We start from the raw sequence: 27,533 nt of genomic DNA, 5'->3' as shown, positions 1-27,533 counted from the left end.
CTCTGGTTGCTTCTCTCCTCAATTCCCCAGCTCAACCCCATTCCCCAACAGACAGAAAGAGAGAAAGCATGCACTCATGCACATATTTGCTTTTTCCAATGGGTTTGGGTCAAAATTAGGCTCGGTAGAATAAAAACAGATCCTCTTGAGTTTGCCTGACACAGGGTCTTACCAATAGTAGCATCAAATAAAAGCTTGTTTTTATAGAGTGCACATGAGTTTTACACAAGATGGCAATACCACCAGGAAATCATTGAACAAATCTGTGTACACAGAGTTGATCTATGATTTGATGGCTGTTCTAGAAGGGATTCCTTCTAGAAATACACAAGGAATAAAATATAGAAGAATCCATGCCTTGGATTCTCAACCAAAACAGCACCAGGTTTCGGTCAATGGAGACAGGTGTGTGGTGTGGGTGTGCAAATTCACACTCACATCTTTTCCCTCTCTCTGGCACTCCATTTTCTCTTTCACCCCTCCTGTGTCAATCAGATTTCTTCTTGCTGCCTCCCTAAACTGCTATTCCCCTCCCCAATCGACCAGATATCTCCCTCTTGCCTCAGTCACTTCATTGCCTGTTCAGCTGCTGATAAGAGTTTTGAGAAACACATAGAGCTGAAAAAAGAAATGGAAAAGAGACGTTCTCTCCCATTTCCTCCTTCAGATTTCTGTACTTTCCAAATAGGGGAGGGGCAGACAGCACCCTTGACACCACATGACAGTGAACAGGGGAGGGAGGGCTCAGAAGACTCATGGCCACCTGAGGAAGTCTGCAAGAGTACCACTGTACCCATGGATATAACCTTTGAGACCGCAGGTCACCTGGATTGAGCTTTACTAATGTCCTTGCATGCATACTTTGAAAGGAAAACAACTTCAATATTAAGCTTCTTATGTTATATTCTAGGGACCCAGGTGGCGCTGTGGGTTAAACCACTGAGCCTAGGGCTTGCTGATCAGAAGGTTGGCGGTTCGAATGCCTGCAATGGGGTGAGCTCCTGTTGCTCGGTCCCAGCTCCTACCCACCTAGCAGTTCGAAAGCATGTCAAAGTGCAAGTAGATAAATAGGGACCGCTCAGGCGGGAAGGTAAACAGCGTTTCCGTGCGCTGCTCTGGTTCGCCAGAAGCAGCTTTGTCATGCTGGCCACATGACCCGGAAGCTGTCTGCAGACAAACGCTGGCTCCCTCAGCCTATAGAGCGAGATGAGCGCCGCAACCCCAGAGTCGGACACGACTGGACCTGATGGTCAGGGGCCCCTTTACCTTTACCTTTATGTTATATTCTTACTATCAATATCTACCAGCCGCAGTGGTTACACTCTATGTCTACTGTTGGACATATATCTCTGAATACCAGTTTTGGGGAAACTGCAGAATGGGAAAATGTTGCTACACTGCTTGTGGACTACCCGTGGGCATCTACTTGGCCACTGTGAGGACAGAATGCTGGCCTAGATGGGCTTTTGTCTTGATCCAGAAGGCCTGTTCTAACAAGTTTCTGTTTGGCTATCCAAATAACCAAATTCTGTAATTCAAAAAGCATGTGAGCTGATGACCTATTATTATTATTATTATTATTATTATTATTATTATTATGCTCCTAGATACAATGAAGTATCTATTTAGTTTCAAACAGATATACTTTGCAAATGCAGCCGGTTAGTGTGCACATTTTTTCAGGAATTATGTGAATTAAACGACTGGATATTAATTAGACAATTGGAAACATTATCTAACCTGATTTAAATAACTGGCCTTTGGCTACATAATAAAGATTTAGATTTAAATAACTGCCTTTTTTTCAGGAGGATGCCTTGCTTGAACCATCTTTAGGTGTGACTAAGAGAGAGTCTTGTTTACACCAGCTTAATGTGATGTATCTGAGTCTTCATACCTGAACACAGTGCAATTCATTTCTATGTAGGCATGCACAGGATTGCATTGAAAATAAAAGCAAGACTTGCATCATGTTGTATAAACAGATCCATGTACAGATTTCCTTCTGGAAGTCAGTACAGAAGGAATAATACAGTATAATGCTAGTTGGCATCCTGCTGCATCACAAATTGCTGCTATATTTGTTCACTTTCATATAAAGGCTTCCATCTCAAGTTGATCTTGGCATACTTCAGAGAAGCAGACCAACTGAGGTAATGACAATTTCATGGTGGCTGCTAAGAATGCACCCTGTTGAAATTTGAACTGCCTGATCTACCACTTTCAGAACCCAGTCTTCAGATTATTTATGGATTTGGGTTTTGAAAGTTTTTATTTTGTTCAGTTTTTGTCTTAAATATATATAGAGAAATACAAGCGCTATGACTTGCACGAGTCATACAGTTAGTAGGTGTCAGAGTCAAGAACACAGAGTCCATCGTCCAGTTCCAATTAGTGTACTGGAGGCAATGCTCAGCATTAAATTAGCTCCAAAATCCCTTACAGAGTATCCTGGAGAGAGGGAAAGAACAAGCCAAAAGCTTTATAAACTGAGTAATGCTGTAATAAAGTAATCCCACACTAGCAAATGATAGAAGGTCAGGGCATGTATTATCAGACTCCTAAAAAGACTATCTGCAGCCATCCCCAAAGTCACAGGCTACATTCCATCCCACATCGATCATCAAGCCAATTCCACAGAATGTAGTTTTCGGAACATCTTGGATTAGGCTCTTATGAATGAAACCCCTATTTTTATCCTGATGAAAAATTCCTATTGTAACTGGCTGAAGCATTCTGTTTTAAAAGAATCTGCATGTATGATTAAGCAATAATTTAAGCAGTCCTATGGGACATGGTATTCTTTTCGCTTAGCAGTTTATAAACATACACAAAGCGCTCTTTTCATTCAAGACATATTGATGTAATTAAAATGAAGCAGTTACCAGTTTTCACATTTTCATGGGGTGGGGGGAAATAGAACAAATTATGTCCATTTCTCTTAACAGGAAACTGTTCAGAGGAATTAAGAAATGTGAACAGAGGAAATTATGGTTTCAGTTTATTATTGGTTAAGGCTTTTTAAAATCTAAAATTTTTAAAATTGACAGAACAGTAGGCATCAAATCCCCATTCTATATTTCAATTTTCAAATGGCCCAGCACCTTAAAAATGCTATTTTTATTCTCTTACTGAATATGTTTAAAAGTATCTGCACAGGCTTAAGAAGCCACTGTGTTTTTGAAGAAGTGCTAGCTGAATGTATGTGTTAAAGAGCAAACACACACACTTTTTGTTCCAATTCTACATTTCACTACGCACTGTAGCTTAGCCAAATATTTTTATAACGGTTTCAGGGACAGTTTCATTTCCTGTAGCTTGCTCAATGGCATGAACTTTTTTTTAAAGCAAGCAAGCAAACAACAACACAACACAACACAACCCCAAGCATGATTCTGGGGTGGGGGGAGGGGAAATGGCAGGAAGGAAATTCACTTAGATATGCCGGGCTATTCTAACCTTTCAGAGTGCACCGCTGATAAAAGCCCCTCAAAACTAGTTGCATTATTTGCTATGGTGTTATACTTGCTGAAGCAATCTTAATGAGCTTATCTAGAGGAACATATTGTCAGATATGTTAATGCAAAAAACAAAACACCAAAAAAACCAATCCCACCCTGCTGCCAAAAGGTGCAACATACCAAGCCATTAATCAAAAATGCTGAGGACTGTGACAAAGAAAATAGGCACCATCCTCCTTTTCAAGCAAGGAAACACAATGAAAATGTATCACACACACACAAAATAACACTAAGCAGGAAGGTCAGTGTCCCCTATAGGAAATGATGATGATACGGCATATAGGCGAGGTGCCACTTGCTTTTAGAAGCCTCTGCACAACCCACCTCATTTCAAAAACCCAGTATTTGCAGGAGGAATTTTTTTTTTGGTGTATTCCTGACACCCTGACCTCTGCTGTCAAGCTTTCCACCAATCAGGGTGTGCAATTCTTACAAAGCTCCATCAATCTGGTGGTTTAACATCACAGACTGCAGTTTAATCTAGAGGATTCCATTTTCCCTTCCATACAACCAAGGCAGTGCACCACCACCACCACCATCACAAGACCCTGTGTTCTTTCTTCTCTCCCCCCCCCCGCCCCAGCCTTCCCTTTCCCTGTCCCCGAAATGTCTCCTCTGACAGACACACACACCAAGAGGACATTGGTATTAACAGCTATTATTTATTTATTTGCGTGCACCTCCCTCCCACGCCAGAAAGCTTGTAAACGTTATCAATACGCACAGCAGAAAGCAAAAAAGCGCGCCGGGGGAGGGGAGGGGATCAAGACAGGCGGTGTATTCGCAAGATGTTTTCCATTTGGACAATGCAAAGCGCCCGTTCAAACAGCTAGACCACGCTGCACGCTTAAGAGAGGAGACACGCCAGATTAGGTTTAAAGCGCCGCTGTTTTTGTTATGCAATACGCTGCAACCCCCGCTCCTCCTCCCCTCCACCCGGCTCTGCTGCAGCAGCTCCCCGTGTGTGTCCGTCCGTCCGTCCGTCCACGCACACGTACGCGCACGCCCAACACACACAGAGAGAAAGAGAGCGGCTTACCTGTAGGAACGCTCCCCTCGCACTGTGTGCTTCCTGAAAGGGATGATGGTGGTGCCGTTATCTTGGATGATGTCGTTGTTGTTCTCTCCATTTGGGGACAGCGCTTGGGTAGGTCCAGGCATTGGAGCGCTCCCAAAGGCAAGCAGCCCTCACCCGGGTGCCTGTGTGCTGAGAAGCTGGGGCGGGCGGGCTCGCCGTGCGCGCGTCGACTCCTTCGCTACTGACTCGCTCCGTCTCTCTGCGCCGCCGGCCCCCTCCCCTTTCCTCCCTGGCCGGTGACGTCAAACCGCCGGGAGCAGCGCCCGGGCCACGTGACACGGCCCCTCGCCATAGCAACCAGCTAACTCATCAGATCTCCCCAATTCACACAGGGCTCGAGCATGACCACAGCGAGGCAGCCAAACAGGCGCACGGGGCAGGCCTAACATCTGGCACGTAAAAACACCAAGCCAGGCGCCCTCCCTCTCTTCCTCCTCGGCTTCCCTTCAGTCTCACCCTCGGTACATGCAGCTGTACTGTATATACAAAGAGCCAGCCTTTCTTTTCTTTTTTAAAGAAGGGATCGGGGGCTTAAAAAGGCCAACACTACCTACCCACCCTTTAAAAAGAAAAATTAGCCATGCAACAATGCAATGCTGAAACCTTCCTGAACGTATCAGAAAACAAGGTTCAGTTGCAACCACACTAGTCCCAATGTAAGCGGGGGCTGATGGGCGTAGGCAAAACATGCGACAAAACGCGTGGAAAGCCTGAGGTTTAAAATTATGGGGGTCTCTCTAAATGAGCATTTTGTAATCATCACCCTCGGAAGGTTGGATGAAGCACAACGCGAGTTCTCAATGGCTAAAGAAAGGGGGCGGGATGGCAGCTTTCCACGAGTATATTTACAAGGCTATTAACCTCTTCCTATTTTAAGGAGCATTTAAGAGAATTTCAGGGGAAGGGCTGCATAGCAAAATGCACGTTCTTCCGCCAAGATAAGCAGAGAGACAGAAAAGACACAGAATCCCTCCTCCTCCCCCAACAATCTCTTAAGCACTCAAGTCGTTTATTTTTTTGTCCTACATTTAAGAGACACAAACAAAACAAAATAATATCCCAAGCTTTCCCCCCTCAAAGCCTCATAATCCATCATCATCTATTCCCCGGATAATACCGGGTTATTTTTGGTCTCAAGCTACTGGAATTAGTATCAAAACCAGTCTCTCATGTACTAAACCCAGATGGCAGCAATAATCCTAACATCAGCAACAGGGCACACGGTCTCTAGTTTTCCTTACAGATTAAAAGAGCATGTACTGTAGTATGTTCTGATCCTTGCTATTTCAAAAATTGCTTCTTCCTTCGAATGCACAATGATTTCCCTCCTCCCCCCCCCTTTATTTATTGGTAATAAAAAACCTGAATGAGAAACAGCGGCTGGATTTTTACAATGTATTTTAATAACAAGGTATTTTAATAACTGCTCATATTCCTAACAAAATGTTTTTCAACATTCTGTTACAAACCACTGGCAGGAAAGGGTGTTTAAGAACTCTTTTCTTAGACAAAGACTGTTGATATCACCTTGAAAAGTTCAAATGCATTTAACAGCCTCAGGCCATATACTGAAGCCATTGATGGCTTTCTTCCTTTTGAATATGCTTGCATGGAGAGGGGATGGGATAGGATAGAGGTACATTTGCAAGAATCTACTTGCATTAACACTTTGTTAAGGGATCTTTAAAATAGACATGTTAAGTATCTTCCTTTTGTTTCCATTGCTCCTGATAGCATCATAGTATCAGACAGACTCCTTGCTTGAGTCTCCAGTGTCTCTGCATGGCAACAGTTCTTGCTGGATTAGCATATGGTGGTAAACAAACCTTTGATCTTGAAAACTATTTTGAATATCAGGAAACTATATTCACCAGAGTCAAAGGCTATGGGGTAACAAAAACTCTTCTACTGTATTGCCATCCTTTCCGTCAGACAATGGGATATTCAGTACAACTTCTGCTATGTCAGTTCAGATGAGAAAGCAAAAGTCTTCAATATCTTAATATATCACTAGAGATTATAGTTGTGTTAGTCTGTTGCCACAAAAAGCACATTCTTGAGGCATTTCAAAAGCTAACATGTGCCACAATTTTTTTTAGGTGCTACAAGACTCTCATTTTCTTTTTCTGTGTTTAATCATCATTTTACTAAATTTGTATGTCATCTTTCCTCCAAAGGAGCACTGGTAGTGTACACAGTTCTTTCATTTCTGCATGTTATACTTACATGATATGATGTGCGGGTGAGAGACTGTGACTGGTCCTAGGTCACACAATGAGATTCACAGGCTGAGTGGAGATCTGAACATGGACCCTCCTGGTCCTTAGCAGACACTCCAAAATCACAACACCACACTTAACTCAGCTTTTAATATGGCCAATCCATGTTTCCAAATGAATTGTGATGGGGTTGAAAGACCCCCTTGCCCACCTCTCTCCAGAGGGATTTCTGGGGGATGAAGAGCATGGTAAGAGAGATGCATAGCACAGAAGCAGAGGCAGAAATCAGCTGCAGTAAGGGATGGAACTTGTGGAAAGAGAACTTTAACAGAGAAGCATTGTGCATATCTAACAAAACTAATGAATCTCAAAGAAACTAAGGAATCTCAGAGGAAGGGACCTCATAACCTGCCATAATTATCCAAATAAGTTAGTTGCCCAGGTAAGGACTTTACCAACCAAAATGCACACCTCCAGCCTGTGTTGCAGCTAGGCCTTGTACCTTTACCCTTCAACAGAAAACCTATCCCCTTGGACTAGAAAGGAAAGCCTTTAAGATGTCATCCCAACTCTTGCCACCAGCCTAGGATAGCCCCTCTGTCTGACACAGCCCACCCAGCATTCCACCTATTCAGTAGCTAAGGAAATCTCCACCCACCCCACAAACACAGTATGCTTTGCCTGTTCTGTTGTACTGCATATTTGTATTAAGGGTCCCAGGTGGCGCTGTGGGCTAAACCACTGAGCCTAGGGCTTGCTGATCAGAAGGTCAGTGGTTCGAATCCCTGTGACAGGGTGAGCTCCTGTTGCTTGGTCCCAGCTCCTGCCAACCTAGCAGTTCGAAAGCACATCAAAATGCAAGTAGATAAATAGGAACCGCTATAGCGGGAAGGTAAACGGCGTTTCCATGTGCTGCTCTGGTTTGCCAGAAGCGGCTTTGTCATGCTGGCCACATGACCTGGAAGCTATACGCCGGCTCCCTCGGCCAATAATGCGAGATGAGCGCACAACCCCAGAGTCGGTCACGACTGAACCTAATGGTCAGGGGTCCCTTTACCTTTACCTTTAACAAACTATAGTGCTTTAGCAAAGCATGCTTCCTGAGCTTTATTTCAGCTTTACTATATTGTGGCATTCTTTCAGGGCATAATCTGATCTGGATTCCACCAAAACCTATATAAACTCATGCAGACTTCAAAAGTGCCATAAGGGCTGAGCCCTAAAACATGTAAAACAACATAAAAAGACTGAAGGGTACACATTTCCCTCACATTTTCCCCTCACTTAGCAAGGATTAGAGAAGGTAAAGTCACAGTCTCAACAATTCTCATTTTCAAATAATAGGCACCACACTCCAAATATGTGTTGGCACCTTATACTGCAAAATGATGCCAAGAGGATGACAAATACCAAACCAGAAAAATAAATAAATATTTCCGTTCACAAGCATCTACTTTGATCCTTTTTTTCACAAGCCTCCACCACACACAATGGAACTATCATGAAAGCAATGAAAAACATCACTTCCTTCCAGCTAACAGAAGTGCAGTGACAAAAATTGCTGCATTCCACAGGCAGCCAGGTTAGTAAAGATGAAAAAACAAATTCAGCTCTCTGTTCAACACTAATTAGGAGGAGGCTTTGGGCAAGTCTCTCAGCCTGACCTTCCTATATAGGCAATCAAGAGGCAAAATGTTCTGACCTCATCTGAGAAAGGGCAAGAGACCAAAAACAAAAACAAAACCCCACACCATTTGGAACCTTGAAATAGGTAGTCTGCTATCTCTTATTGTCAAATCAACTAGAGGGCAGTAGTTCTTGCTCAGTGTAACAGCTTTTACAATTTTGCATACAGAAGCTCAAAGTCCAAATCTTGGGAGCTTCAGGGGTATAAATGTAGGCATCACATCTAAAAGTTGGGCAACAGATGGAAGGCCCAGATTCCCTTTACTTGGGTAGACCCTGTCAGCTGATTCAGAATGTGCTTCATTGGGTACCAAGTGCTATCTCCAAGTCAGTAGTCAGAGTGCTGAAATTCAGTGTCTGTCTTGCAGCAATGCTCTAATTCTAAACCTAACCTACTTTACTGTGTTATTAAAAGAAGAAAAAAAAATAGAAGGGTTAATGCAGATTTTGTACATTTATCTCCCCCCCTCCCCCAATATATACCGTAGTACACCTCAAATATTATAACAGGACAGAGGTACAGAAGCAATATGGGAAGACAATTATAGGCTCTTCATTTATGGTGCAGAAAAAAGGACGTTCGAGAGAAAAGCAAATTTAAACTTGTAATCTAACAACTTTTTTTTAAGCATACAGAGTGTGCACATCTTCCAATTGCTCTCCACAGATCTGCAGGCAGAGAATTGATGTACCATCTCTTATAAGAAATGTGTCCTGTGTAAATATCTTTGTAGCATCAGATGGTGTATTCAGCCAGCCTGCTCATCGAGAGGGTGTGGCATCAGGCATTGCTTTCCGTACAGTTTCTTCCTAAGAATTGAGCATGCTGTCAGTGATGACACAGATATAGCAATCGCAAGAAAAACATGCTTCCTCATTTTTTAAAAATAATTTTTATTGATTTTATGCCAAAATACAAAAGAAAAAGATATCCAGTCATAATTCTTGACACTGTAGACTTCCCCGCATCCCCCCTCTTGAGTTCGTTTTAATAACTAAATTTGCAGTGCTCATGTATCTTACCTCATAACTTATGATTTAAACCTTAATCTTAAACATTTAACCTTACAAAAATCTTCCTCATTTTAATTCCACTTCCTATATTACATCATTCTCTTTACTTTTATACTACTTCAAGACCCTTATTTGTTACCCAAAAATATCCATATATCATTTTCTATATCTTTTTTTTTTTACCCTATCTTTGCAACTAGTTCCTCCCCCCTTCCCTTGGAATCGATGTCTCCAGAGATTTCAGCTAGCTCCTTGAAACTTTCCAGGTTCAGACCGTCCTTATCCAGTCAATAAAAATTAAATCAATATTCCATCTTCACCCCACTCCTACTCTGTCCCAGCGCAATCCTTGCTCAATCCTCTGCCTCCCTTGCCGCATTCCCAACTCTTTATCTTCAATCTCCTTTTCTTTCTGGCCCCCACCTACATCCTCCCCCCCCTCTCACTGAGGTGGGCGCCTTTCTAATTTTCCCTTTTTTCGGGGACTTTTAAATAAAAACCCATTCCTGTTCCTCCCCTCCCACTGGTGGAACAGTACATGCTTCCTCATTTTCTAATGGTAGACTTGTGAATAATGACTGATGAATACTGATGGCATAACAGGGTTTTTTTTTGCCCGTTTCATTATGTTGCTTAATAAGTTGCTGTATATTAATTATGGTAAGAGTTTTGTAAGCTGCTATCCATCAACCATAGCAACACTAGCAGCACCTATTGAGTCAAATATAGCCTTCAGAAAGTTAGTCCTGGGGTGTGTTACAGTAGAGTTATGAAGTTCTAGATAGAGGTTTTTAACTACATGTACAGAATTTCCAGTTTCTAGATGCATTGTTGGTACTATGGGTTAACATTTGCAAAATGTAGAATCATAGGAACTGTGGAGTTGGAAGGGACCAACCCCCTGCAATGCAGTAATCTTTTACCCAACATGGGCAATCCACAACCCTGAGATTAAGAGTCTCATGTTCTATCCATTTTGCTATATGAAACATGTATCTTAGGAACAAACCATATACTGTACTGGGAAACCATGTGATCCCTCCTTTATGCATTAAGTTATTGCTTGCATCTCATTTAGAGGTATGCTTAAAATATTCTTGCCCCAATTTGGCTTCAGTTAAAATCCTCTACTCACTTCATGTGGGGTGTGGGTGGCACTGTGGTCTAAATCACAGAGCCTAGGGCTTGCCGATCAGAAGGTTGGCGGTTCGAATCCCTGTGACAGGGTGAGCTCCCGTTGCTCGGTCCCTGCTCCTGCCAACCTAGCAGTTCGAAAGCATGTCAAAGTGCATGTAGATAAATAGGAACCGCTACAGTGGGAAGGTAAACGGTGTTTCCATGCGCTGCTCTGGTTTTGCCAGAAGCGGCTTAGACATGCTGGCCGGCTCCCTTGGCCAATAAAGTGAGATGAGTGCCACAACCCCAGAGTCGTCTGCGACTGGACCTAATGGTCAGGGGTCCCTTTACCTTTACTCACTTCATGAAAGTTTTGCCCACTGTACTAGATAAAACTTGTAAGCTGATCCCAGACCTTGGAATAAGGTGAGGATTTTTTTTTAAAGAAGCAAACTTGCTTCAAAGAAGGTAGATAGGGAGGTGCTTTAATCTTCTATTTCCTATGCTTTCTGCCTGCTTTGGTGACAAACTCACTGAACAATTGTCAACATAATGGGACAAGGCCTGTTGAACAGGCACAAAGACTGTACGGTACTTTTTCATCTTCATCCCCCATATTTAGTCCATGGGGTCCTCCAAATGCACAAAGCTTACATGTAGATTAGACTATGCCTGGTCTTTATTGAGAATCCATTCTGATTTATTTATGGAGGAATTATATGAAAATGAACATTCATCCCAATTTGTTTGCATGGTGTCTACACATCTTTCCATTAGTCATTCATTTACCTCATCCTTTCCAATGCATTTGTCTATGAGTTTCCAAACCACAAAATATCCATTTGTTTATAAGTGGGTTTGTTGTGCTAGAGCAACAGAGTACTTTAACAGCACAAACCTAAAGTTCTGATATGTGCTTGGCTCTCTCCTGCAAGATACGGACAGTCTGAAGGCACCCCCATTGTCAGGTCAGGTCACATCTCCCTGTCCCCATCAACAGAAATTCTGGTCATGTTTGGCCATTTCTCAGCTATACCCTACAGTCTTCTCCTCTGGTCTCCCATTGTCTCACCAGAGTTCCCTTACATCTATCTAGGACTGTGCTGTCAAATAATTCATCTCTGTAAGGCAGGCATCCCCAAACTGCGGCCCTCCAGATGTTTTGGCCTACAACTCCCATGATCCCTAGCTAACAGGACCAGTGGTCAGGGGTGATGGGAATTGTAGTCCAAAACACCTGGAGGGCCAAAGTTTGGGGATGCAGTGGTCAGGGGTGATGGGAATTGTAGTCCAAAACACCTGGAGAGCCAAAGTTTGGGGATGCCTGCTGTAAGACCACATGGTACCCTACATTTAATCCTTCCTATCTACTCCCCAATCCTACAGAAGGTACTTGTCCTTACCTTTACATCTATCCATGTTCTCGCTCCCTTATTCTCTCTACTGTTATATCTTAATACTTTCCTGTGATCTTCACTCCTCTAGTTACATTACCCTCAACCACCCAAAGGTGTCCTGCTCCGTCAAAAGACTTTGGCCTTTCTTCCCCATATGCTTGGAACTGCCTCCTAGAACACCTGCATGATGTCATCCTCTCACCAGTTGTTCCTTTGCAGCTGTGGTTTGCATTCAGCACTGTTTAAATCTGGCACCAAATGGAAGTCATGGGTGCAAAGGAACAATCAGGAGCATATTCTAAGCTGTGCACGCCTGATAGGTCCCCCCCCCCCCCGTGCCTGACATCATATGCCAGTTTATGGGTGTGGGAACCTGCCTGTGAATCCACCAATGTGGCTCACAGAAGATTGGCCACTTTTGGTTCCCACCCTCTGACCAAATGGGTGCTCTCCTGTAACTAAGCTTAAGCACACGTAACCAACATCATATTTCTTCCCTGTTAACATTTCCTTATTTCTGTCCCCTTCCATTTCTTCTTTGTTCAATTTCCAGTTGTAAGCTCCTCAGGAAAGGGATCTCTGCTCTTCTAAAAGCATCATTGAGGCAGTATATAAATGATAATGATAAAATGGCACATAAGGTTTCCCATGGCTTGCCAGAAGTGAGGAAGGAAGCTTTGACACATGTTTTTGCCTTTAAAAGACCAATGACAACAACCACAAAAAGTAATTGGCAGGTAGGCTAATGGATACTGGTTGGATGAGAACTCATCTCAGTGTAGAGATGAGAACTGGATAGCCCCCAAATGACCTAGAACATGAAGAATTGCCGTTCTCTGATGAAAATAGGGATGTCCCATTCTATGATAATAATTTTACTATTTATACTCCACACATCTTACTGGGTTGCCCCAGCACTCTGGGAAGCTTCCAACATATATAAAAACATAATAAAACATTTTTAAAAAAACCCTTCCCTATACAGGATTGCCTTCAGATGGCTCTGGGGTTGGATAACTCCATATCCTCCAACATATCTCCAATGAAAATAGGGACATCCTAGGAAAAGCGGAACATTCTGGGATCAGATCAGAAACTGGGATGTCTCTGGAAAATAGGGACACTTGGAGGGTTTGGGAGAACAATGCAGAAAATGAAATGCCTGCTCATTTTCACTACTTTGGGTGGGATGGGGCAGGGACACACATATCAAACTAAGAGTATGAAACGGCAGCAATTTTTTGTTAATGTAGCTGCAGCACATTTACTACTTTTCTTGGCAGATCTGAACCCCTTAAATGCTCTTTTCTTCTCACTGTGTCTCTTAAAATTATGGTGCAAGCACAGAGAGGGGAGGGGAAGCTTTATCTGAAAAGTCTTATTTCCCTTTACAGCTAAAACCTTGCCAATGCAATACTGAGAACAGAGGGGAGGAATAATATGGGTTCCATATGGATGACATACCTTTTGGCCTAGCTGACATTTCAACATTTTGAAACAATGCACATATTACAGATGTAGTTAATTTGGTCCTTACTGCAAACCACTACATATACAGTAAATCATCTTGTAGGTTTCCTCCTCCCACATTCATAGCTGCAGACCAACTGACATAAAATGTAGACCACAAGCCAGTTGTTAGAATGCAAATCCAGTCTCTAGAGAGTTCCTTTAAGTAAATAGAAGGAACAACAGTTTGGAGGGTTGGAGGTTTATAGCCGAAGCGGGTGTAATGCTAATGAAGGCCAAAAATTTCTTATCAAATGTTACTTCAGTGAATAATAGGAGAAACCTCTTTTTTTAATGAACAGTCTGCTTCTTCTAAGGTTTGTATCTCTGAAATTCCCTTCCTTTTCATATGCAATTTCATTCAAAAGGAGCACTTTCAGAAAATTCCAACAATATTTTCAGTCAATAATGCAAATACTCTATTTGATCAATTCTTACTAGAATACAAAAATAATCTGGTAATCTACATTTGTAGTAATCTACATCAGAGGTCAGCAAACTTTTTCAGCAGGGGGCCAATCCACTGTCCCTCAGACCTTGTGGGGGGCCAGACTATATTTTTTTTTGGGGGGGATGAACAAATTCCTATGTCCCACAAATAACCCAGAGATACATTTTCAATAAAAGCACACATTCTACTCATGTCAAAACACGCTGATTCCTGGACCATCTGCGGGCCGGATTTAGAAAGTGATTGGGCTGGATCCGGCCTCTGGGCCTTAGTTTGCCTATCCATGATCTACATTTTGGAAAGCCGACAAGCAGCATTTCAGGGAGGTGCTTTATTTTTACAATTTCTTTATTGATTATGCTCTCTACCAAACTAGTGTACAGGCCAAAAACTTTTAAAAGGTTGCCCAGATTGTGTACAGATGAGCATCATATTTCACACAAGTGATGTCAACACAGACTTGGAGACTGATCTAGGAAAAAGAAAGAGCCTTTTCAACATGTGTAATAAAAATGCAATATCTGTGTTGGCTAGAATGCTCTTCCACACTACAACCACTTTCTCTATCGCATTCATATTGATCATACTGTATGTTCTCATGGTTAGCAGAAGAGAGACTCAAAGGAGATTTCACCCTAAGAATGTTTTGTGAACAATGACTGCTCTCTCACTCTTTCAGTGCTAAGCTGTCAAAGCACTTGTCCAGCTATCCAGATACAGCACAGCAAAGCTTTAATTCTCTGAGATTAGAAAAGTGGTTAAGCAGTTAAATTGCCCAGGTACTTGGGGTGACCAAAAACAAATTTAAAAAAAATCTGTGGGATTAACTCATCATCCCAGTAATGGAAAGAGTACCGGACTAGAAGTTAAATTCCCCTCTCAGAAGTGAAGATCACCTTCAGTAATTCCCCCCCAGTCTAACCTGCCACATCAAGTTGTCTTATGGATAAAATATGTGATGGAGAGCCATATATGCCATCTTGAGCTCCTTGGAAGGAAGGCAGGATATAAGTGTAATAAATAGATAAATAAACTTAAAGAGCTCAAGCCATTTCTGGATCAATATGGCAACTGTACCTTCTTTTTTCTACTCCAAAAAAGCCATCATAGGATCATACTAGTGCAGCACAGAGTCAGCACAGATATACATACAAACTTCCCAGCACTATTACCTTCCTTGGGCAGGAGGTCATTTTCATACTGCATACTCAAGAAGGTGCATATTAGAGCTAAAACTAGACAGATATTTTATTCCTCTTTTATGAGGTGTTTGCAGTCCCTCCTAGTTGTGTTGTTATCTGGAATTCTAAGGCTCCTCTCTACCTCAAGTCATTGAAGATTGCTTGGTCCAGAAGGCACGCAACTTGAAACCTCCCTCAAAAGTTTGATGAGAAACCACTGATGAATTCTGAGAATCCACTCAATGGTACAGTGTGCCCAGAGCTTTGATGATCTGCTTTTTCAATCTCATCCCAACAGTGTTTTCTTTTAAAATATATTATTTCTATGGTCAGGTTTATATTTATTCAATGAGAACTTTACTGTCCCAGGAAGCTGGACAACAAAATGTCATTTAGCAATTGCTCAATAGGCAGATGTAATGAAGCAACTTATTTATGGTACATAGACTCATGGCACATTATAATAACCAATAATGTATTGGTATTTTGGATTATCACATGCATATGCTAGACTAACAAGTAGCAGCTGACAACCATCTTGAGCACATTAGATCAGACACAGTATAATGCATTTATACTAAGGATTTGCAGGAAGAGTACATATTCATTTGCTTACCATAGGCTATTGTAATCACACTGGTTAGCTCACTAAGAATATATAAATGTTATAATAAATCTTATCTCAGGACTTTACTATCAGTTTGATAAACATTTCAGGTAATTTTAGCAGTGACTTTATAAACTACATATCTTTAAGAACAGAATAGTAAAGATACTAAAAACTTCCTTCCACACTTCCTGTATATAAAGAGCAAGCCTTCCTATTCTTTTATGATACAATACTGCCGTTTCCTGGTACCCTATTTTGTTACTCATAGAAAGGGTCCACAAACATGTATCCCCCCACATGAAAGGGATTGACATCGATGTAGAACAAAGGAGTCACTTCCTCTAAGAGAAGACCCACCACCACCATAAAAAAACATTTAACTTGTTGCTTAATTTAGTACTACCATTGCAGATAGCATCATGGTGAGTGAGTGGCTCAGGGGAGCTTACAAAAAGAGGAGGGGGGGGGAGTAGCGTTGGCAGAGTTCCATCAGTAGATCTTTTATTATTGGTAGCCTCAGCCATAAGTTTTTTTTGGGACAGTCACAAAAGCCAAACTGATCTGGCAGGAAAGAGAGATGATGATAATGAATTATATAGATGGAAATAGGCAAGTATGCTGAAGTTCAGGAAACTAGGCCATATTGTGCTACATACTAGGCTTGTTGCAAATGCAAATGTTCCCAATAATTCACAGTCTTCAAAAAGGAAAAAGAAAGCAAGTCAATAGAGCTCAGGAACCTGCTTGTAGGTCAGCATCATCACCCAGAACTGAGGCTAAGTTGAAGTAGGGAACTGGGTCTGAAAAATGACTTCTTGTGACTTTGAGAACTGTAGAGCTCCAAAAAGACATGTTTTAACAGCACTACAAAGGGATGCATGTAGGTAAGGCCTTTCCCTTCAATAGACACTCATGGATAGGAACTCCATGCCTAATCCTTACCAGAGTCAGGACTACTTTTCTTCTGTTCCTCAGTGACACATTCAGTCACAACCAAAGTGTTGATTTCAACTCAAGACGTTTATTGCTGGTTTGGCCTTCCTTATATTGAACAACAGTATAGGCCATGGGCAAAGGACTGTGGTAAGGAAGGGCAGTATGGAAAGCTGAATGAAAATATAAAAACACTAGGAAAGTGTTCTTGTGTCACACATTTATTACAGCAGAAAGGAAGAAACATGCCACTATTCCTCTGTGCTAATAAAATCCCACATATATATATTTAAAAAACCTTAAATTTAGGTGTTTAATTTTCACATTTCTCTTATTTGTTATTAATATATATTGCATTTATATACTGCCCTCTATCTGAGGAACAGGGCCGTTTACAGTATAACTGGGGATTGTGTACACTGGGTATGAAAAGGGGGAGAAACTATCCCAGCTCCATGTCTGAATTTCATGCATGTTCAAATTCAGTGCACTTTGTGTAGGCTTTCATATATTTGAAATGTACAGTATATTTGAAATATACATTTGAATACTAGAATTTTTAATGAGGTATCACATAAAAATGTGTGTGCATTCTCTGTATTTTTTATCATGTTTTCCTAAATACATTACAGGTGGGCTTCATAGAACATTAGCTGCAAATATTACTAGATCCTGCCTTCACATGCAGGGGAAGTCCCTAACGCACAGAGGGTTTGAGACTCATTGGCTACCAGGGCCATCTTAAGCATATCCGGCGCCGTGGTGCAAAGATCCCTCCGGTGCCCTATACCGCCCGTTTCCCAGAGTTGTTGACTTTTTTTAAAGGGGGGGAACCTCAAAGTTGTTGACCTTTTTTAGGAAAGGTTCCCCGGAGTTGTTGACCATTTTTTAGGGAGCTGACACCATGCTTACACTTACACATTATCTCTGCTTGGGAAAAGAAAACAGGAAACAAACTTTTTTTAGTTGCTCGTTTGTTAACATTGCACTTATTATTAAATATACAACGCCACCACATTTGTTCTGGGTATAAGTTGTTGTGTGCACGCACACTTTTTCAGACATCTGAAGAAGTGTGCATGCACAGAAAAGCTTTATTTTTTTTAATTGTACTGTTTCCCCATATTCTTTTCCCCCCAAGTTGCTTTACAATGGGATGTTGTGCATATGATCTTGCTGCAAACTTGCCATACAACTTGCAAATACAGTGGTGCCTCGACTTACGAATTTAATCCATTCCGAAGGCACCTTCATAGGTTGAAAAATTCGTAAGTCAAAAAGCGACATTGGAAACGCGATTTCCCATAGGAATGCATTGGAAATGGAAAAATTCTTAAGTCGAAAAAACCCTATCTAAAACCACCGCGTTTTCCGTTCGGATGACGAGAAATTCGTAAGCGTGCAGCCATTTGCCCCATTCGTAAGTTGAAAAATTCGGTTGTCGAGTCGTTCGTAAGTCAAGGTACCACTGTACCAGTAAGCCTAGCTTTGCCAGTCAGCCCAAAAACTGCTCATGTCCGATTTCTTTCTCTCTTTCCCTCTCTCTCTCTCTCTCTCTCTCTCTCTCTCTCTCTCTCTCTCTCTCTCTCACACACACACACACACACACACACACACACTCTTTTAATATCAATCTATAGGGCTGATCCATTTTTATCTTCTCATTTTAACCCCTCACCCCTCCTGGGAAGAAGAAAAAGAAGAAAGGGGAGCAGGTGGAGAAGGTTATATTTATGCAGATCTTCAGACACATTTTCTCTCTTGCTCCACCCACTTTTCGCAACTGACCACACCCTCTTTTACTTCTGGCTCCCAAAAGCCTAAATTGTCCACATTTAGGCTGAAATAAGGTTCCCTACTGCTATTGTGGAGATTTGCCTGGCACTTACCGGTTATCTTTCACATAGATATTGAAATTATTTTTATTCAAAAAGGCTTTTAATATCTCATTCTGCTACTGTGTTCAGTGATTTTTCATGCCTAGTTTGTAACCTGCTCTAGCAGAAGGATGGCATATACAGTAGATACAAAAATCAATAATGAGTGCATCGTATAATTTCTGGCAACACTCTACCCCACGAATAGTTGCAGAGTCAGCCTCATATTCCTTAATTTCAAATCTACTATTTTTAGGGGTTTGTTGTTGTTTTTCCTTAAGCATGGGAATACATTGATACTTTCCCCCTTGATGGGGAAATGTTAACTTAAATGGAATGTTTGTTTATACTTTTAGATTGCTTGTTTATTTTAGTAATGGTAAGATAGGCTCTGTGCCCTTGTAAGGACCTGTTTTAAAACGATCTGGATTTTTTAATATAGCTCCCTCCCCTGCCCCGATTCTATTACTGGATATTATCCCTTGGGAGTTATACTAACTGACTAGTAATAAACCTGCCTCCTAGACAGCACAGTCTGATTCATTCAAACAAGTACTGTAATATAAAATGACGGTGAACAGTTGCAATTAATTCTGAATTAACAAAATTTCACTAATTTTGTAGAATCATGTACAGGCTTCCAGTGAGAAGATTGTTGTTGCTTTGCTTCTGCCTTGTAACTGTGGGCTAATCTGTCATTTGGCTTACTGTTACATCCTAACCTGGGCTCATGGTTTATCTCTTCCAACAAACCACAAGCAATGCATCATAGAACAAGTATTGACTGCATCTTATGGTTTGTCTGGAGCAAGATAAACCGTGAGCCCAGGTTTGGCTGCAATGCTAAGCCAAATCACAGCAAAGCTCAAAGCAGCGTGGCAGCAGCAAAACTAGGAGAACAGCAGCTGCAATGTTCTCACTGGGAGCCCACATATTTGCTCATTCAAGCTAAGAGATGGTCTGCTAGTTTCATGTTAAGTGTGAATTGGGCATTAGTGGCTCAACAGGCTACATGTTTCTTGAACCATCTGCACAGGCAGCACCTCTGTCTTACTTAAATTTAACATCAGCTTGTTTCCCTCATCCATCCCCAAACTGCACTAGTTTGAATTTCCACAGGCTCTGAGATTATTTTTTTTAAAGTGGAGATCAGAGCTGGAAACTCAGAAGCATACCAACAACACTACAGCTTAAACTTCCAGATGACTTTCCCAGCATTATCGTGGTAGGTGTTTAAGATCAAGAGGTACAATATAGATTCTGTGGAACCCCTTTGGCCAAAGGCCAGGGAATGGAGCTAAGTCCTGCAGTATCACTTTATGGAAACAACCAAAACAATGCCTCCTAAGCCCAGCCCAAGAGATCCAGAAAGATACCATGGTTGATGGTACTGAAACCAATGAGAGGTCCAGAAAAACTAGCAGGGTAGCATTCCCCACATAATCTTGCTCAAGTCATCTGTCAAGGCAACCAAAACTGTTTCCATCCCACAACCAAGCCTAAAACCAGATTAGAATTGATGCTTCATTTAAGTCTACCTTGAGAAGACAGGCTACCCAGTAAGACAGAAAGCATGCATACTTACTTACATACTACATACTTAAACCAAATCCCATGTTATAGATTTCTCTTGCATTTAAAATCCAGGGCACATAAAAGCAGCATTAGTTTTTAAAATAAGCATTTTTAGAATAGTACACTCTGCCACAGCATCTTCTTATTTCACGCTTCTATTTTAGAAAGACTTTCTACACATTGCCACCTTGTGGATATATCACCTAACTGTATTACTGTATTGTTCTCCAGTCTTCACATCACATTGCTTTTCATGTTTTATACAGCTTGCTGCATATATTGGATTCATTACTGGATCAGTTAGTTAAGTGAGATACTTAAACTAATATTTTAAAAATACAATAAAGTTCTCAGTTGTTTGTCATAAATATGGTATGCCATTGAATGGCTTTATTGTTTAGAAATATTGATTGCAATGTTTTTGAATTGTTTTACATGTACTGCCAGCCACTTTAGGCTTCCTGTAGGAAGAAAAAGAAGGTCATAAATATGAAATTCAGTCAATATCTATCTTAGTAATGCAACAAAAACACAGAACTTACTTTGTGCATTCATGCACCTTCCCCAATTGCTAGAATGAAATGATTCTTTGCAGCAATTCAGTTCTGAAAAAGAAAATAAAGCCTTGTTTAGCTCAACAAGAAAATCAGAAGCAGCAACCTAAGACATGTGGTTTTACAGAGGCACAGTCATATAGCCATAGAAAGATGAGAAACTATTCATTACAGTTTACAACACTATCAAACACAGAGCTACTGTTAACAAGATGCATCTCCTATGTTGTGATGTCTCCTTGATCTAGGCATAACACATGCCTGAAATCTGGAAAAACACAATAAGTAATTGGAAAGATAGACTGTAATCACTTCTCCATTCTAATGAGCAGGCCCCACTAAGCCCTGGGAATTCAACATGGTGCAATCCTTACACAATTATTTATATAAATAGTTAAGAGTGTGAATACCCATAGGACACATCAGGATATCTGTATGAATGTTACATCATGCTGCAGTACAAAGGTGTTTATCTCCAAGATAAAAAAACAACAACCAGAGAGAGAGAGAAACTGTTCATAGATGTTTGAACCTAAGCAAAAAACCAAAAAGTGTTTTATATGTCTTCTCCAGAATAAAACGCTGGTTGATATCCTAAATGTGAAAGTACTGAAACTTAGGCCTGTAATATAAAATGAAGGATATGGCAGACAAGCAGTGTGGGCCCCTGGATTGGTTGTAGGTAAGAAAACAGGCAGGTGCAGGGTGGGCTGCGGGCAGACTGAGGTTGGTGGGACGATCCCCATGCAGCAGCAATAATATCCCACCTTGTTCTTCTTTTGGTATCTGTACACATGGAAAAGCACTATCTGTTTGTAATGTTCAGTCTTGTAACACTGCATGTGAGCTATCTGGGGTAGCTAAATACTTAGCCACCTCACAGCCATCTTCTAGTTGCTATAGTTAGGTAAGATTTGTTCTCCTTGCACCCCCCAAACAGATTGCCTCTCAGGACACCAAGATCCTTCAGATTCATAGTGAAGCAATACTTTCCCCTCTTGAATGGCAACATTTGAAAACGCGTCAAGCGAACTGATATTACCCTTCATTTACTTTCCAATTCTTAACAGCTTCCATTCGCTTCAGAATATCACTTGATATCTTCCAAGTACAAGCTGTCAGTTCCCCTGAAACTCTTACCCCTGAGCACCAAGACCTTGCCACATTTTCTTTCCAACACTTTCATGCACATGACAGAAAGGTGCAAATTTAAATTTCCCAGTTATACGGAGTGCTAAACCAAGTGATTTCAATGATTAATATTCATTAAATGATGCATGGAAAAGGAAGCTGCTTAAGGAAGCAGGGCAAAAAGCTGAGTCAGGTCATTGCTCCATCTCACTGAGTATTGTCCAATGCAGCCAACGTGGTGCCCTCCAGGTGTTGTTGGGACTACAACTCCCATCAGTCCCAGTCAACATAGCCAATGGTGAGAGACAATGGAAGCCATAGTCCATCAACTATTGCTGACCCTGCGCCACATATATATTTGTGTGGCTGGAACATGTCCTTGAGCTATAGTATGTTTCTTCCTTGACTTAGTGGATGGTAGAGAGGGGTGTGAAAGTCTGTGCAGAAGCTGGCCTAGTGTACAAAGATAAAATTCGCACCCCCTTGCTCTGCTTGCTTTTGCCTCTGGTGTGTGCCCCTCAGAATATTGCTCAGCAAGGAATGGAGTCCCCAGACTGAAAAAGGATTCTCAGCCCTGATTTAGGTAGAGGTTCATTCTCTGAAGAGAAACTCCCTTAAGATATTAGCTCACCTCAGTTCTCCAACCTTAGAAGCACACACTACTGTGCGTTCCATTACAACAAATGAAAGTGTATTATAAGCCAGGCACAAAAACTCTGCAATATAAGGGAGATCACTAACTACTGGACTATACCAGGTTCCTAGACTGATACATGGTAACCTTCTGGCTTGTCAACCTAGCTTGTGTGTGCAGAAGTAGGATAGCACTAGGGGCTCTGTTTTTGTATGCTTGTGTGTGTATGCGTGCACACATAGCTAGCACCAATTGAAGAGGGAAGATAAAGGCTTTCTAACTTAGGCTTTTATTCACAAATCTCTTAGTTCTTTCATTTTGGTAGGGGCAGGCAGTGTGGTACCCTCCGGATGTTTTGGATTCCAACACCCACCAGCTCCAGTCAGCATGGTCAGAAATCAGGGATGGTGGGAGTTGTAGCTCAAGAAGATCTGCATGGAATCATGTTGACTATTTTTGCCTCAATGAGTTGGCAGTTGGATGCCTCTCTCCCTTCTTGTCTTCAGAGGTTTCCTCTGCCAATCTCTGGTCAAATCAATTCTGCCCAGCAGCAACTCCTCTTCCTCAACTCAATTCGGGACATCAAGCAGGCCACATTTTTCTTCTGTGTTCAAGGAATATGACATCTTACAAGGTTGAAGGTATGACATATTATGTCAGTTGTTTTGCTTTGACAAATCATGAGGAGGTGCAAAAAGCAATGAAAGGCACTGAAGCATCGCTTCCAGACCACTGGAAATTCTACCCACTTGCCACCCCTGCCACCTGTGCTGCCTTGCTTTGGTTGCTGATAGTTCTCCAGGCATAGCATACTTATAGACTTGGAAGGTTAATTTGCCAGTGGTACCATCAGGGCAGGACTTTGGAGAAGGTGTCCAGAGCCTCACTCAGCAGAATGAGGTTTCCCCAAACTCAACAGGGCTGGCTTACCACAATTTGAAATGAATGAAGCAATATGGCCATCTAAAGAAGAGAGGCCATATTGGTCCGAACCAAGTTCGGCACCTGAAGTTTAGAAAGGGGGAGTGAATTAGATAAAAAGTTAATAATCTTAGGATGTTGGATCGATCTAATCAGTCCTGTTCATGATTCACCTCTGTGGAAAACCACAAAAAATGGAGATACCACCAAAAACCAATGCAAAGAGAATGGGGAAGTTCCATAGAAAATTGATTCACACATACAAAATTTAGAAGCCACAGTGAGTCTTGTGCTACACAGACTTACTCTTGAAGAGAAAAAGGGGGGATGCTTTCTGCAAGTATTGCATAGAACTATCACAGTAATCACAAACAATTGTCTTATGTTCCACTGTATTCTCTCGCATCATTATTATTTGCCCCAACCTATGAGCTAGTTCTTTCATTATAGGAGCCACATGGCTGCCACTCCCTTCTTACTCCACCCCACACTCCCCATAGCAACATAAGAATGTAGGGAACAACATGGGAGGGAAGGACATGATTGTATGGAAAAAATGATGCTGGCATCAGAGTGTGGAGGATTACCATGGCTCTTGCAGTGAGATCCTTCCATGTGGTTTCTATGTGGTATGGGGACCTCAAAGAGCAGTAACCACTAAGCTCTTGTAACATAAGAACAAAAGGGTGGAACATAAGAGCAAAAAATCCGAAGCATGGGGGGGGGAAATCCCACCAGATGATGTGAAGATGTTCTGGATCTTCCATTGCTCTGGACACATGCAATGTATATGTTTTTCCCACCCCAACAATAGCCAAAGTCCATAAATTCTTTAGAGTAACAAGCTTTCATGTTATCAGTCCACATAGACAGGATACAGTATTCACTTTCACACTCAGGGGCTGGGGTGCCTATTAGAGGGAATGATAGAACTGCAGAGACATTCCAGACCAGTCTGTACAGGTAAGTAAAGGACTCAGAACTCTGCTAATGTCACATCAAAGACACCAGGGACATAGCTACACTAGTAAAGAAATAGTGTTTTAAATGCATTATAATACTGGGACACCAGATGGTGCTGTGGAGTTCCATATTTCACCAATGTGCTTCCCCATTATGAGGTTTACAATGCGTTTCCTGGAAATATTTTTTTGATGTGTTTAGATCCAGCCCAGTACTGCTATATTGTTACTCCAGTGCTGACAGTCAAATAATGGCCTGTGCAAATATAAAGACGGTGCTACTGGGCTGGTTTAGGCAGCAATCCTAAACATGCATTATGAAATCAGTTCCATGGAATTTAGTAGGACTTCATTCCAAACAAACTTGTTTAAGACTGGATTTTCAGAACTCAATAATCATCCACTTAAATGCCCAGTAGACACACAGAGCAGCAGCAACACGAGAAACATTTCATTGTAGAAAACAATATGTGAGGTTATTTTTAGTGCCGTTTAAGTCTCTGCAATAAATGCACTTTAAAGCTCTTACCAACATTATGTCCCCTAATCTTTTTCAGGGCCAAGGATACCACTTTTCATTATCAATGAGCCAGACAAGCATTCATCTGAACAACTCTCACTTGAGCCCTCTGGTGCTCAATTGATTTCACAGTGAGTTAAGAGCTTGCAGCACCTGACATTCCATAACAAGATCTATAGAATTCGCTCAAGGCCACAGGCAGAACTGTCGAAGTTCTCCATCATGCTGTCTAAAGATGTCTTCAAAGTTTTCATAGGCAAGTGATCATATCCATAGGAATACAGTCATAAATATTTTATTGGTTACTATTAAACCATGGACAGCAGAGCAAGCAGAACAAGTACCGTATGTTGACATAACATGGTGGCCTTTTGTAATTTTAAGTAAGCCTATGCAAAGCTATCCAAACTGCTTCCAGATCAGAATACTAGTTGATGTAGTTTCTTGTGCTGAACTTAACTGAACAAAAGCTATATATCTCACAGTCAAATTAAGTAGGACATCAGCATGCATTAATACAATTCCAATGTCTCTTTGCTCTCTCAGTCTTTTTGCTAATTGTAGCCACTGGGCATTCAAAGTTGGATCAGATTGTGTCAGGAGGGTGGAAGGCCCTTAATGGCTACTTTCAGCCAAAGGGAGAGAAAGAGACAGATGCCTTCACACATCTAACACCATGTCAAGTTTGGCTCTCAGCTATATTGTTTTGCTCACAAATATCTTATCAGAATGTTCTTGTGGTATTTCAGCCCCGAGGAACTTGACTTTCTGAAGTATCAAGGAGTCAGGGGTTATTAAAGTGAACACCAGGTTAACTGCCTGATATAATAATATGAAAAGGCCCTGCTCTGTTTCCTTTTCTCCAGAGACAGTTCTATAAATCAAAAGAGGCAATCTGTTTCAAAGTTAGCCTTTACTCTGCACTTCTATTCCCAGTCCAACCATTGCTCCAAGGCCCAGATCCCAGAAGCAAGTGATCATGCACTGAGGCACACAGTCACATGGGAAAATGTTAAGTGGGACTCAGCCGCATACACAGGGGAATCCATAGCAATTTCTGGTTTTGGTCTAGAAGTTATGGTTCCTGAATATATGCTCGCATGGAGAAGATAAAGCACTGCCTGCTTATGTGAATCAACTCTATGGTATATTTAAAGCACTGTCCCAAATCACTCTTGCTTTTTCCTTCAGGATAACCTTTGTGTGCCCATAGCTGCATGCAAAATGTCCCAGGTTAAAACTGTGGCCACTCAAATTAAAAGTATCATAGGGGGGCTGAGAAAGATTTATTTCCAAGACTTTGGAGAGCTATTGCCAAAGCAGACAGTACTAGATGGACAAACGGTCTGGCATCTGCATAAGATGACATTTATGCAACACTACACATTAATCCAAGCACCATTCCAGAGTGTGTTTCCGGTGTTTTAAAATGCTAAAGGAAAAAGGCTGAGAATCTTTTGAAAGGTTCTTCAAAACATGGGGAAACAGCCATTGCCGATTCCTTCTCAGTAACCATCAGTGCATCCTGAAATTATTCTGCATCTGGCAGAGACTAATGTAATTAAGTATTCCTACCATCCCCTGTAGCCCAACATAACATGATTACACACAACAGACTTTGGGGTCTCGTCATGCCCAGGCAGGACCAGTGCAAGACATTCCACCATCTCAAGATGGAATGGTGTTCCCACCACCTTCTCCTCATTTTCCCTGCTGTCACCTCTTCCACCTTCCTTCTCTTCCCCCAGAGCTGCCACTCCCCCATGCTGCCAACAAAGTGGCAGCAGTGCAGACATTCCATGTCTTCCACAGAGAGAAGCATTGTGGGCAAGGTTGCCTAGAGGGCACATATGCCGCTGATGCTTAACCAAAATGGTGGCAAATTTTCTATCTAAAGTTACATGAAACCTTTAAAAGTATCTGGACTATTCCATGTTACTTAATAACATAAAGGTAATTCACAGTTTCTTTACTGTGAAGTAGAAAAGATAACCCAAAGACACACTGAGACTTTTAAAAGGTGGCGCTGTGGTCTAAACCACTGAGCCTAGCGCTTGCCGATCAGAATGTCAGCGGTTCAAATCCCAGCGACGGGGTGAGCTCCTGTTGTTTGGTCCCAGCTCCACCTGCCAACCTAGCAGTCCAAAAGCAGGTCAAAGTGCAGGTAGATAAATAGGTATCGCTCCGGCGGGAAGGTAAATGGCGTTTCCGTGCACTGCTCTGGTTTGCCAGAAGCGGCTTAGTCATACTAGCCACATGACCCAGAAGCTGTACACGGGCTCCCTCGGCCAGTAAAGCGAGATGAGCGCCGCAACCCCAGAGTCGTCCACGACTGGACCTAACAGTAGGGGTCCCTTTACCTTTACCTAGCTACACTTATGGCCAGCATTAAAAAAATTATTTTATAAAAGCAACTGTAGCTATGATCAGATCTCTCAGCAAGACTACGAGTATGATCAGTAGGAAAAATTGGAGGACAGAGTGATATATGCTCCCCTCAACACTGAACCTGCCCTGATTTAGACCATTTATTCATGGCTGAGATCAGACACCATCACTTTGCAGATGGGAAGTCTGGAATTTTACTTGTTGATTTTAGTTACAGGTAGGTAGCCATGTTGGTCTGATGCAGTCAAAACAAAAT

General features: G+C 41.7%; 1 protein-coding gene across 5 annotated transcripts in view; it reads right to left on the bottom strand.

Annotated features, from left to right (window-relative positions):
* MAPRE2 (microtubule associated protein RP/EB family member 2) overlaps positions 1–27,533 on the bottom strand; it is a 91,976-nt gene that overhangs the window by 47,749 nt on the left and 16,694 nt on the right. For 3 of the 5 annotated variants that reach the window (XM_035124853.3, XM_035124854.3, XM_088675473.1), the window contains exon 2: positions 20,710–20,772. Coding sequence is in view for 2 of the 5 variants with exons in the window: in XM_035124852.3 (XP_034980743.1) it covers positions 4,561–4,682 (122 nt within the window). In the remaining 3 variants the exon portion in view is untranslated. Of the gene's footprint in view, positions 1–4,560; positions 4,813–20,709; positions 20,773–27,533 lie in introns of those variants that run through there. The other 2 variants (XM_035124852.3, XM_035124856.2) reach the window with 2 other exon arrangements.

This window comes from Zootoca vivipara, chromosome 8 (assembly GCF_965207765.1).
Source record: "Zootoca vivipara chromosome 8, rZooViv2.hap1.1, whole genome shotgun sequence".
Taxonomy (NCBI): Eukaryota; Metazoa; Chordata; class Lepidosauria; order Squamata; family Lacertidae; genus Zootoca; species Zootoca vivipara.
Note: the sequence above shows the minus strand (reverse complement) of the source record. Positions and strands in the feature narration are given on the sequence as shown.